Raw genomic sequence first — 13,029 nt, 5'->3', positions numbered from 1 at the left:
ACACGAATCTACACTCTATCAGACAGGTAACCCTTTCCAATTTAACGTTGACATAAAATGATATGTGTACTACAAATCTTGTATTTTTTCCACCTATGATGTATAATGACAGAACAATTAAATGCTCTTCCATTCGATGTCAAAACGTTCGCCTGTTGCCAAACTAAGTTTAAAGGGCCCCCCCAAAAAAATCTTTGCAGTAATATGTTCTATGTTCACCTTCACTAGTCCAAACACGGCATTCGGATTAATATTGCGTTTGTGCAACATGAGATAAGCGGTAAAATCCACCTGCGACCGACCATGACTCACCTGTTTTCTGAAGCCAAGTCATGATTGGTCGTTATCTGAGCCCTGAGCAACTATGATGTCATTTTCAGTCGACAGCAAGTGACAAAATGGCCGCCCACTGAGACTTTACTCATATTCTACAAAAGCAATATTAATCATAATGCTGTGTTTGGACTACTGGAGGCGCATAGAACGTATTATTGTAAAGACATTTTCGGTGTTGACTTCCACTTTTAACAAAAATGCACAGTAAATTATAATAGTAGTGAAAGGCAGGACCACTTTTGGGGAAAATTAGCATATAGCAGCGTGTAAAATTAATTTTCCTTTGAGGGATTATCATATTAGAGCAAGTCGAATGAGGTGACGACACCAGAAGCACTTCAGTAGGGAAGCGACGACGACGCCGGACACCTTCGCACTGTTCACCCTTCGACATCACACTCGCGCTCGGAGGCTGGCGAATGAAAATGTCGATTACTATCTCGCCAATCCAATCCATGTTCGCGCAACGCACACGGCGGAGTCCGAGCTGTGCAGCCCTCTCTTTGAGGGAACGAGTGGGCACTTTCAAAGAAAAAAAAAAAAAAAAAACTCTTCATTTTCAACTGCCGGAATTGGAACGGCATAGTCGCAGTCTGTGGAGTTCCTCTAAATCCCAAAGTTTGTGCAAGCCAGTGTCAATATTGCACGATGGCGCCTGTCTTTTAATGAACAATGCGCCCTCAAGAGAAGAGAACTTAGAGCCCACCCAAAAAAAAAAAAAAAAAAGTCGTCACATCCTCCTTTCATCATCTTTACTACCTGCGCTTCTTGGTGGATTTCATCACCACTGGTGGCCCGTTTTGCCAAATGACGACATGTGTGTGTGTGTGTGTGCGCGTGTATGTCTCGACATCCTCGCACACATTTGGCTCGCCGTGCAGCCGGGAAGTGACCCAGATCGTCCAGCCTGCTGGGTGTGTTTACATCCGAGCGCCCCTGATGACATTGTCAGTCAGGAGGCATATCTCAGTAACAGCGCTGAGAAAGGGTGGGGGGGGGGGGGGGTGTGGGTTGGGGGAACTCCGGCATTCCGCCCCGCCCCCGCCCCAATCGCGTTGAAACGCTCCGCGGGGATGCAGATCCTGGCTGGCTTCTGACTGCGCGCGCAACGGCGTTAATGGCTATTGATCCCTGGCCGACGGCAGGCGGCCAAAGTATCCCGACGTTGCTCCCGTTGCATAACGGTTTTCATTTCTTTTATGCGCTGAATCAACCCCGTGATTCTGAAATGTTTACATGCCTTTATTAAAACTCTGTCGTGACTATTCATAGGTCGGGTTTTTGCGCTCCACCCGGGCTCTCGCTCCCCTGTGAATGTGGAGTGAATACTCCGGCCCTGATTCATATCTGCTTCCAACACCAGATGGATTGCGGCGCATATGTGTGTGTGCGCGCGCGCGGTGATGCCAGAGGTGGTATCGGTAATTGGGATTTGTTTTTCTTCAACATCTGGCCATGCCACGGACCTAGATTTGATTGTCAACGCGCGGCTCGCTTCCTCAAATTTGCAAAGCGTTGTTGCGCTTCCAAACCGGAGCATCTCTTGGCGGACTTTGTACGGTTAATCCTTTTCATGCATCTATGCAGAAGAATAAATAATACACACGGCGGAGCTCGTGTTTATGAGGCGTTATTGCTGCGCGGTGACGTTTGCCATCCAGATCATTTCCGCTTTGATGGCCCCGCAGGCCGTTTTCCCTTCAAGTCGATGCATCCCGACGTAGCCGTCAGTCAAGTAAGCAGTCGTTTGCGGACTCGAAATAAGAGAGAATTTCCCTTTGACCCTCTGAAATTGGGCACGGTGAGAACAGCTGCTCCGCTGGGGGATCTGGCAAGGTTAAATACGGCTCTGGCTTCGCGTCCCTGCAGGTTTACTACACGGTTAAAGACCCAAATGGCAGCACCTGCCCAAGTCCTTCGGCACACCAAATGAGGCATATTGCGTCTCTGATGACTCTTGCGTAATACTTTTGAGCAGAAAACGAATGAATGCCAGCTCCTTTTCTGCTCCTTTTCTATCAAGCCTCATCACAGCAAAAGCCTTTTTAACAAATGATGCTGAAAGGATTAGCCATAAAATCAGGAACAAAAGGTGCAACTCATTGGGTACGGGTGACTGTTTTTTTTTTTTGTTTTTTTTCCCACCCAACAATTAATAGCTCTAAAATATCGGCCTTTTTAATTTGATCGTCATACTACTTTTAGTCCCCGAGGGGAAATTACTTTTATGTCGATCAAAGGTGAGATCATGGACAGAAAAGCAATGTTTTTGCGTAATTGTCTGGGGTTAGTCCCAATATAGGACTTTAGGGGGTTAGACAAAAATTACATGTATTATTTTACACGCAATCATGCTAATGCTACATCGAATAACTTCTTTCATGTTACAGCAACATAATGGGCAAAGAAAAAGGGATAGAGAGCAGCGTTTAGTGACGTTTGCTTGATGCCGTGCCACAATAATTTCAGGCTGGCAATAATTGCCAGCCCGTTAAGGTCACGTCCGATCGTTTGTGTTTGACAGTCTTGACGGATAACTCGGGCGTATTTGCCTGTATGTCCCATTGTACGGTGGCAGGTTGCCATGGTTACCTGAATTCCACAGCACATGAGATGAAAAAGCACTTGACGGCACACTCTCTTAGAGCACACTGCTGTCCTGCTTTCCTGGCAGGCAGTTGATGGAAAAAGCCAAGCAGACAAATGTCTCTTTTACATTCCCCAAAAAAAAAAAAAAAAAAAAAAAAAACAGCGGTGCAAATGACATCAACTCATTTCCGTTCCCTCTTCCTTATCACGGAGCTGATACCTAAGGTGCTTAGGAACTCGCTCAACAGTAATGACCTCTAGTGATCTAGACGGCGCTTTGATTGCCATTGAAGCGCGATATAAAAGCCGTTTGCGCGGTTCAAATAGGATATACGCGCTGACACGCAAACCCTTCAACATAAATCATCCGGCATGTCATACAAGCCAATCACGGCAGCTGAGTAAAGAAATAACTATTATTTCTGTAGTTACTCATCTTGTCTCTGGCCAAATGCAAATTAAATACCGGTTATTAATTGCATGAGAGTTAAGGACCGGCGAGTACCAATTTACAATTAGATGTTAATTAATGACTTGGGTAATTACAGAAGAGTGGCCTGGCCCTTCTACTTGCCAAATAATGAGCTATTATTTTTGTGATTATGCTAACTATGGCTGATACTAGAGTGTATTGTGCCTTTGAGACTTGACACTTTTCCATTTCAAGCCCCCACAATTAGTGTTGTTGTTTTTTTTTTTTGTTTGTTTTTTTTTTTCAGAAATGAACTGCACACAGAAAATATACATGAAAACAGAAAAATGTGTTTGCTGACAGGGTGGACATTTTTGGCTAATGTTAGCATTTTATGAGCCCGTGGTGGACCTTGTCGTCCATCTTCATACATATGAAAACGATGAAACAAATAATTATTCTTTAAGTAGCCAATTTCCAGCTTCCATTAAAGGCAGACAAAATGCTGAAAAACATCAGAGGCTATTTTTTTCACCGGGCAGTTACCCTGTAATGACAGGGTGGACAGCCATTTCAGGCACGCAAAATGTTCACTGTAACATGATGTCTGTTAGATTTTTTTTAAAAAACGGTATACTGTGGAATGACGGATCCACATTTTAAGAGATGTATCATGTAGTCTGTGTGTGTGTGCGTGTGTGTGTGCGTGTGTGTGGGGGTGTGTGTGTGTGTGTGTGTGTGTGTGTTGCAACTGCTCACTATGCCTCCCTTACTCCGAAGCACTGAAGTATTAATATCCCTGACAAATTTTGTGTTAAAATTAGTTGTGGTGAATGTTTTTAAGCGAAAATAGCAAAAGAAAAAAAAAGCTAAGACAGTGAGTTTTTAAAAAAAATAAATAAATAAATAAAAATAGTGAATACTTCTATTATTTCTTTAGCCATTCTTTCTCAGCGCAGGTACAGTTGCGTCCCGCTAAGTTAGAATGCTGTAGAAAATAATTCATTTTAAAAAAGTGTGAATCATATACAGATTTTCAATGTGATGATGATGATGATTTTTCTTTGTTTCAAAAAATTATTTATGAAATATTTCACAGAGTATAGTGAAGCTATATTTTTTAATTGAGCTATTGCCATAAATAGTTTTTCACTATATTCTAATTTCTTGATGTACACATGTTCTCCATGTCCCAAGTTACATTTAGTGTATTGGAATGCTATACGTAAACACCTTCTTGTAGTCTCTCTCTTTGGCATTACCAAAAAATAAAGTCATACTCAACATACCCAAATTCACTTCAGCTCAAAATGTTCCGAGTCTACGAAGAAATTTGAGATGAACTAAAGGATGGATGTATTTAATAATGCAGCCAGCAGAGGGCAGCAAAGATCTGACAATCGTAGGCAATGAACAGTGGTAGACAAAACACGCAACCTCCTCACTCCATGTAGAACACTTGAGTGCACAGCAATTATTGCACCAATCAAAAATGAACAACTGTTAAGCATTAGCCCTCACTTTACAAACACATGAATCCAAAGCCGCTTGCGTCACCAATGGTGAGTCACCAATTCACAGATAATCCAGGAATTTTGGTGACACGTACACACACACACAAAGTTGCTTTTGAGCAGAAATTTAGGCAAAGTAGCTTCGTCAGTGAACAAAACTGCTGCCGGATGTACACGAGTCACCTTTATGACGAATGGACGACTCAACATGACTCCGGATTGAGAAGGTGAATGCTCGTCAGATGCAGACCATGTTGCAAAATGCGTCCACGCTCGGGGGAAGCGTCACAAGCCGTAATCTGCTTTGTCGTTTCCGGCATCTTAAGTGAGTGACAAACAGTTCACAAGAAAATAAAAACATGCTGGTACTCATCTAATCTAAACACATTCTGTGCCTTGTGACCGCTTTTGACATTCAAATCTGCCTGAGGGGTACACTACATGGACAAAGGTATTGGAACAAATGGTCATTCACTATATGTACAGGAAGTACGAATAGCAAAAAAAAAGATATGGTTTTGGCCCATCCCTACGCTGCTAACCAGAATGAAGAAAAGGATAATATTTCCACAAACAATTATGAGTCCCCTCACCCAAACCAGATGCCTGTTGTAGTGCCAAAACTGACCCGTGAGGGGCAGCATGGTGTCACATGGCATCTAGCCTACTCCGAAACAAAGTAGAGAACGTAATATAGAAGAAGAAATGGCAGCTATGCTAACTGTTAGCTTGGCGGGTAGCTGCAATACAGTACGCTTCTTCTAGTCACTTTTATTGTGCGAATGACTTGTGAAACATTTTGTGGCAAATACCCAACACAGTCAGTTGCCTCTTGCTGCTAGGTAGAGTTAGTAGGGCTCAATCATCACCACTCCACAGCAGGGGCGGAGCCATGGGTGGGCCTGGGTGTGCACAGGTCCGCTCAGATTGACAAACTGCCCACCCAGTGAGAGTCATGAAAAAAAAAAAGAAACTTTTCCATTTTCAGTGAATTATTATGAAATTATTTTTGAATTTGTGTTTTCGTTGTGTTCTTTTTTTAATTGAATATTAACAATGGCATAACAGTAATTGTCTAAGGAAGAGCTTAACTTCATATTAGTCAGTTTGTCATTTTATTGAAATATATGATGATTTTTCCAGGCCCACCCATTTGCCACCTTCTGGCTCCGCCCCTGCTCCACAGTCCAATAAACCCGTATATGCCAGCCACCTACATAATTCTGACCTGTTTGGACTTGTTTCAATCTGAAATGCTAAAAAAAAAAAAAAAATGTGTTACAAGACCATGCAACTCCACTTGACAATCAGACCAGACACATTTATTGAGTTGAAGTGACTATTTTTCACACAGCACAGTTGATAGTGTTTAGCACGTCTGATCACAACGCTAAGGTTCAAATCCCCGTTCCAGCCGCCCTGTTTGAAGAAAAAAAGATGCCGTTGGAACTCAGTTGTGATATGAACGTCAGTTGACAAGATGAAGTGGAGATTTTGAAATAGTGGACATTCTTTCTTATCATGGCTTCATACCTGCCAAGTGATGGAAGACTGCGAAGTCTCAGCTGGAATGAAACAAGACTCGAGAAACCTATACCCACTGGGGGGAAAAAAAAAAAATTCCCACAGCTGCAAAAACAACGGTGAACACTTGAGCTCAAACTTCCGACAACATGACAGATGGAGCAAGACGCCCGTTCAACAACTGTTAAGTAACGGCCCAGACACACAGTTGGACTGGAATGGTGTTTAATAGAACCATGGAGAAATTTATACAGTACAGCAGTCAGAATTAAGCCTCGCTTGGTGTGCGTTTGATTACGCCAAAAAAGTAACATTTACAAACAACAACAAAAAAAAAACATCTCACAGAGAGCTACGCATCAAATCAATGCCACGTACAATATTTTATGGCATTAGGACTTAATAGTATAATACCTCCAACATGTCAGTTATGGGTCTTTGTCTTAAATATTATTAATTTTTTTTTTTTTTTACCTTTTTCATGTATTTGACCTCAAATAACCTTACAGATTGGTTTACTTTGTACAAACAACCCTGCTGTGTCTTTTTGCAACGTTTCCTGTCCGATATTTAGATTGCTCTATACACAAAAACATGCAGCACTGGCTTAGCCCTAAATTTAAAAAAAAAGAAAAGAAAATCTCCTGTCTGCTGTTTATATGTGAAATGTGTCATCGGGATTTATTTTCCTCTAAAACTTGGCAGAGGAATTAAGCACCTATATTTCACTCCCACATAGCGTGAATGGTTTCCCTCTCTCAAATTTTTGCACGGGGGGAGGAGGGGACACTCACCAGACACTTCATTAGGAATGCGCAATCTAATGAGATCCACATCTAAAGTCGTATTTAGCTTCGAGTGTTCATATTAGAAATGCTTCTCAGTATAATGCGATGCAAGTGCAAACCACAATAAAAATTGTTTTTAAAAAGTTTAGCCGGCATCAAATGGTACGATTGGCGCCACGCCAACGTGATCGCGCCACGTAAAAGAGAATTTGCATGTTTATTTTAACCGCAGCAAAAACGAACAAGTGTTCTCATTAATATTTTATTGTCGGCCAGTAAATCTCAATCATTTTCTATTTTTATGACCACCCAGTTTCTTTTGCGTATCCTGTTATATATGTACTGTGAGATTTTGTATTGACTTCTGATTTGTGGAATAATTAAAAAAAACAAAAACAGTAATACATAAATATGTTATGTTTGTGTGAATGTGTAAGGTATGAATAAAATAATTTGTCAATTTGATTACTGTATATTTATATATTAAATATATATTTTGTGAATAACTAAAACATATCTAACTGGGTGAAGCAACTTTGCAAAAGACTAAAAAATGTAATTGCATGTTTCAATTTTTTGGATTGAACAATTTGTCATGTGTTTTTTTGATAGTGAATTATTTTGTAGCTCTGGCGGATCTAGGGGGGGTACACGGGGGCACTGCCCCCCCCCCCCCCCCTAAAATATGCTTGGGTTAGTTATTGACTTTTGGGTATTTTCAGATTTTTCTTAGTGTTTTTTTTCTCCACATTTACCCCCCTGTTCTCCGTAGAGAACATAATGAATGTTTCTCCAGGTTTTCTAAAGATTTTTGGGGGTTTGTAAAAAAATGTTTTGTTTGTTCTGCCGACCCTATGCGATAGCCTTGGCCACCCCGTGGCCCCCTCCGGGATAAAAAGCTAACTAAAAAAAAAAAAATGCTTTTTGCAGCTGTATTTACAAAGAAAACCAGTTGTCACACTAGTGCCTTAAATCGGAAGTCAACCCAAACATCTTTTTTTTCAAGAATATGTTCCCAGCAGGCCCACTAGTTGAAAAACTGCATTCTGATTCATTTTGTGTTTGTGGAATATAAGTTAAACAGTAAAATGCACTCGTTTTGAGCCATCTCCGGGGGCGGCCATTTTGTCTTCTGTCGACTGAAAATGACATCACAACTGCTCACAACGACCAATCACGGCTGACCTGTTCTCTGAATCTGAGCCGCGATTGGTCGTTGTGAGCAGTTGTGACGTCATTTTCAGTCGACAGAAGACAAAATGGCTCAAAACGAGTGGATTAACACTTATTCCACAAACGCAATATCTATCAGAATGCCCCGTTTCAACTAGAGGGCTTGCGTAGAACATATTCTTGAAAGAAAAAGAAAAAATGTTTGCGTTGACCTCCGCCTCAAAAGATAAAAGTGTCTCATGTGAAAGCGCTTGTTGCCGTTCAGGTTTCGGCAGCGGCTCTCACGGCGATGCTGTTCTGCAGCTTCCTCTGCTGTCGGCGCCTCCAGAGCAGGACAGCCAGCAAGACGAGCAGCAAGAGACCCAGAGCGCCTCCGATGAGCCCTGCCCTTAGAGACGCGCTGCCGCCCTCGGGCCGGTACATCACGCACGAGGCCTCGCTGTCGCCGGCCTCATTCAGCGCCACCACGCAAACCTCGGAGACGCTCTCGACGGGTCCCACGCCCCCGCTGCGTCTGCCCTCGCCGAACACGTCCCTCTCCGCCCCGCCGACCGTCACCCGATAGGCTTTCACAAAGGAGTAAGGGGCGCACCAGCGGAGGACCACGTCGGAACCGTTCCAGCTCACCGTTTTGAGAAAAGGAGGCCGCGGCGGCACGAGGTGAGACGTTTCCCCCGGACATAAGCAGTTATTGGCGAACGAGAGCTCAAAACAAGTGGGCTGGTCCTCCTCACAGGGGTTGTAGTCACATCTCTTGTCGGTTCCTCCGTTTGCCGGTATCACCTTGGCCGGAACGGTGGTGACGTCGTTCTCCGTGTCGTAATATTCGTCCGGGGGGAGCTCGGGCGAGAACGCGCGGGGTCTGAGGGGTCGTGTCCGATTGGCCCCTGGCTCTTGTTTTGTTGTGGGCTGGGAAGTGGAACCACTGAAGAGAAGCAGGCAAATTGCCATCAAGGGAACATGTGTGCTGGCAGCCATCACACAGCCTGGAGATGATACAAAGAACAGACCGTATCAATAAGTACTTATATAGTCACATCTTGGACCCCATCAAGACCCTGCTATTCCCCCCTGAGGGGTGGACTTTTGCTGCTATTTTATTTTATATGAAAGGGGGGGGGGGGTCTCTGCTGCGCAAATTAGACTGCTGGAGGACAAGGGTGAATGATGAATAGTGGTTGTGGGAAGTAATCAAGTACAAATCAGGGTTATAATCGTTTCGGGATTTTTTTTATTAGTTTTTATTTCATATTTCTAAATTCATTTGCTGTTTATTTGTGTTTAGAGCGGTTTTAGCTGTCAAACTATTTTTTTTAATATTGTACTGTATGGAGGATTTGTGGATACTTAACCACAGTACTCCAGTATATATTTGTGTACTTATTTTCTGTTGATTTTTTTTTTTTTTTTTTTTTTTGACATTTACTCCCTAATTTTTTAAAACAGTATTTTTGATTACTCACTTTGTCAAAATAGGCTCGTTCCTTTTTTCAACCTCCGCTAATGACACCTTGACCAAAAAAAAAAGGTAGGCGGGGGGCGCAAAAATAGAGCTAAACGCTAAACGGAGTAGACATTTTGATTGATTGCGATTTGGAGGCCTTGTATGGCAGAAAAAGTAGGGACAACAGTGACCCAAGTAGCATTAAAGACAATGGCAACAAATTCAGGGAAGCATCTGCCGTTCAAAAATGTTTCTAATATGAAGAAAAAAAAGAAGTAATGCAAGATGCAGGGTTTTTTTTTTCAGTTGTTTTTATACTAAGTCCACAACATTAGTAAAGTCATTGGGTTGACCTTTTTTTTTTTTTTTGTTAGCATAAAAGTCAACCTGTGCAAGCTAGCTAGCTATTCATCAAGTATGAACCACTATGTGAGTTAATAAAAGGAGAGAAACTATTTTGTGACAACATTTTTTTTTTTACTTTCTCCCCAAACTGACAAAAACGAATATTTTATGCAACTGACAGTAACAAAGTATTTTTTACTTAACCCTAACCTTATTTTTTATTGAAGTACAGGTCGTGAATCAGCACTTCTACCAGTTTTTTTTTTGTTTGTTTTGATAAACACGACAAGCCTATCTGCATTTAAGCACAGAGTGTAAGTACGCTTGCCAACTGTGTCAAACAGTAATGCAAGAAAACTCCACCCGCCTTGCCTGTCAACTTACATCAGGGAAAAGAAGGATGTGGGAAAACATCAAAAACAAGTGGGGAAAAAAAATGATCGGACACATCAAGAACGGTGAATTATGTTCCACTCTAGAAGGAGCCCATCTTAGATGATTTAAGGGGGAGAGGCGGGGTACACTCTGGACTGGTTGCTAGCCAATTAAAGGGCACATTGACAACCATTGCCATTTATATTTACACCTATAGACAGTTTTGGGGGAAAAAAGGGCATTTTTTGGAATGTAGAAGGAAGCTGGAGAAAACCCGGGAAGGAGACGCAAAGCCACTCAGGAGCACCTGGGCAGAGATTCGAACCGTGGACACCAGATCCGTGAGGCAAGACGTGTTAACCACCTCGCAGAGCTACATTCTAAAATCATGTTATCCATCCAAGAAAAGATGACATCGGAATATTGGGATGATTGAAATATTTGACGATATCTATTCTTGTATTTTTTGACAAAGATCTTGTTTTGAATCTCATTCAATTGTGCCAGTTGATATGTCCAAATGCAACTTTTATTTTTTTTTTTTTTTTAGTACAGAAACATCAATATTTAGTAGCAGGATTTAAAGCAGTGTATTTGTATCTGCTCGGGTTAATCCTCACATGTTAAGCTCGCACTAATTCAACATTCCAGACCGTATTGCACAAGAGAGTTTCGGCGAATGCCTCCACACACCCATGCGGGACACAGTGCAGCCCACTCAGCTGGATCCACTTACAGGAAAGCTGCCCGTGTGGAATTTTCACAATGAATCAACGCAAAGATCTCAAATACCTCATAATACAATTTGTGTCTGATTGCACAGGAAACACATTTTCTGCCTATGTGTACTTTTTCTACCAAGCGTCAAAAGTGATCAAATGTCGGATGGGTGGGTGGGGGGGGGTAACTTACTTGTTGCTCGCAGAGGTTTCTGTAGTTTAAACGCTTTTAGGAAGCTCCTTGCGCTGCTGTTCTGTCCTCCACTTGCCTGCTTCTCCTTTATGTATTATTTCTACTCCTCTCTCTAATGACTGTAACCTCCCACACTCCCCCCCCCACCCCCACCCCTTTTTGGACCCTTCATGCACCCGCTCCACCTCCCGCCCCGTCAAGAGTAAAATGTGTCTGCATGTTTTCAGAAGAGTTGACTATCACTCACAGTGGATGCAACACGCCCAGGTTGCCAGGTTTTTCTGGTTTAAAAACGGTGACCCCCCAAAAAATAATTTCAGAACTTTTCCCCACCGTTAATGTGACGTTTTGGAATTATGGTTGAAGAATTCAACCTTGATTTTTTTAAATTTTTGCGAAAACACACTTGAAATCCCCCAAACGCGTGTGCGCAAATGTGTTAAAGTCTGATGAACGCAGGGTTGAAATTTTGGGCCAATTTTCCAAAAGGTATGTTTTGTGCAAAAAAACACTTATCACCAAATGGATTTAATTTTAAGTTTGAAATAGCAGTCAATGTTAGCCCAGAACTTCTGCGGAAAAGAGGAGAATATAAGGAAAAGCCTACTAGAACATCTGAATATAAGTGTGATTAGTTGATTCTGAACACATCCGCATTCCTAGTTATGAGGGTGTGCACACTTGTGCAACCAAATTATCTGAGTCGTTTGTTTACTTATTTTTAATTTAGTTGTAAAGATTGTAGATGACGTCCTCTATAATCTTCGCAATTTAATTCCGGAATAAGTTTTGACAGGATTTCTCTTGGCCTCATTGTTTATATCACAAAAACCTGACATTTGGACAGGGGTGTGTAGACTTTATATAGCCACTGGAAATCATCATTTCTAATCAGGCCAGCGCAGGCAATTCATCTGCATTCCTTCGCACTAGTATTAACATTTTTTAAATTCTAACGTTAAAAAAAAAAAAAAAAAAAAAATTCTCACTTGTTAATGAACTCTCATCACCTTAAAGGGAGCTAGAAAACTCCCCCCAAAAATGACTGCGGATGCTTTGTACGTGAACGATTACTAAGTGACTCCGGATTGCCGCTCACGCCTCATTTGGACCTCTCACCTAAATAAAATGCATGACTTTGCATGGAACGTCCCAACAAAGTCCAAACAGAAACGGAATGCGGCTGAGGGACATCTGCTCCCCAAATACAGGAAATAAAGCAGATCAGACTTGCGTGATGCCCATTCGCCTCTTTTCATATGCAGACTGAATTGGCTCGAAAGGGAGTAAAAGGTCGGGATGCTGAGAAATTTAGGAGCATAAAAGCCACTCAGTTTACTAAAGCAGACTTGGTATTTATAAGCAAACTGATGGAACACACACGTCAAGTATTCCATCTTTGCTACATTGAAACTCAAAATGATTCATTGGACTGTCCTCACTTTTCTCCCCCGTGGGACCAGTAAAATACATCTGTCTAGTGCCACAGAATTTTCTAGCGATGACCTGATCTGGGCTTGCATTGTTTCTTACAGAACGTCACATTTGGAGCAAAAGTATTGGAACGGATAGAAATAGATCATACAGCATCACTGTATTTTTGTATTTTCCTTTGTC

At 42.0% G+C, this 13,029-nt stretch overlaps 1 protein-coding gene across 1 annotated transcript; it reads right to left on the bottom strand.

The window, feature by feature from the left end:
* Positions 1-6,146: 6,146 nt before the first annotated feature.
* On the bottom strand, positions 6,147-11,528 carry LOC147133451 (LRRN4 C-terminal-like protein). Its single transcript, XM_086013418.1, has 2 exons — positions 11,413-11,528; positions 6,147-9,322 (listed from the first exon to the last, which is right to left on the bottom strand). The coding sequence occupies exon 2, from the start codon at positions 9,312-9,314 to the stop codon at positions 8,598-8,600; it is 717 nt and encodes a 238-aa protein (XP_085869544.1). The 5' UTR covers positions 9,315-9,322; positions 11,413-11,528; the 3' UTR covers positions 6,147-8,597.
* Between the last annotated feature and the right edge of the window lie 1,501 nt (positions 11,529-13,029).

This window comes from Filicampus tigris, chromosome 17, assembly GCF_054856515.1.
Source record: "Filicampus tigris isolate MCC_2025a chromosome 17, RoL_Ftig_1.0, whole genome shotgun sequence".
NCBI lineage: Eukaryota > Metazoa > Chordata > Actinopteri > Syngnathiformes > Syngnathidae > Filicampus > Filicampus tigris.
This window is presented reverse-complemented; position numbering and strand designations above follow the sequence as displayed.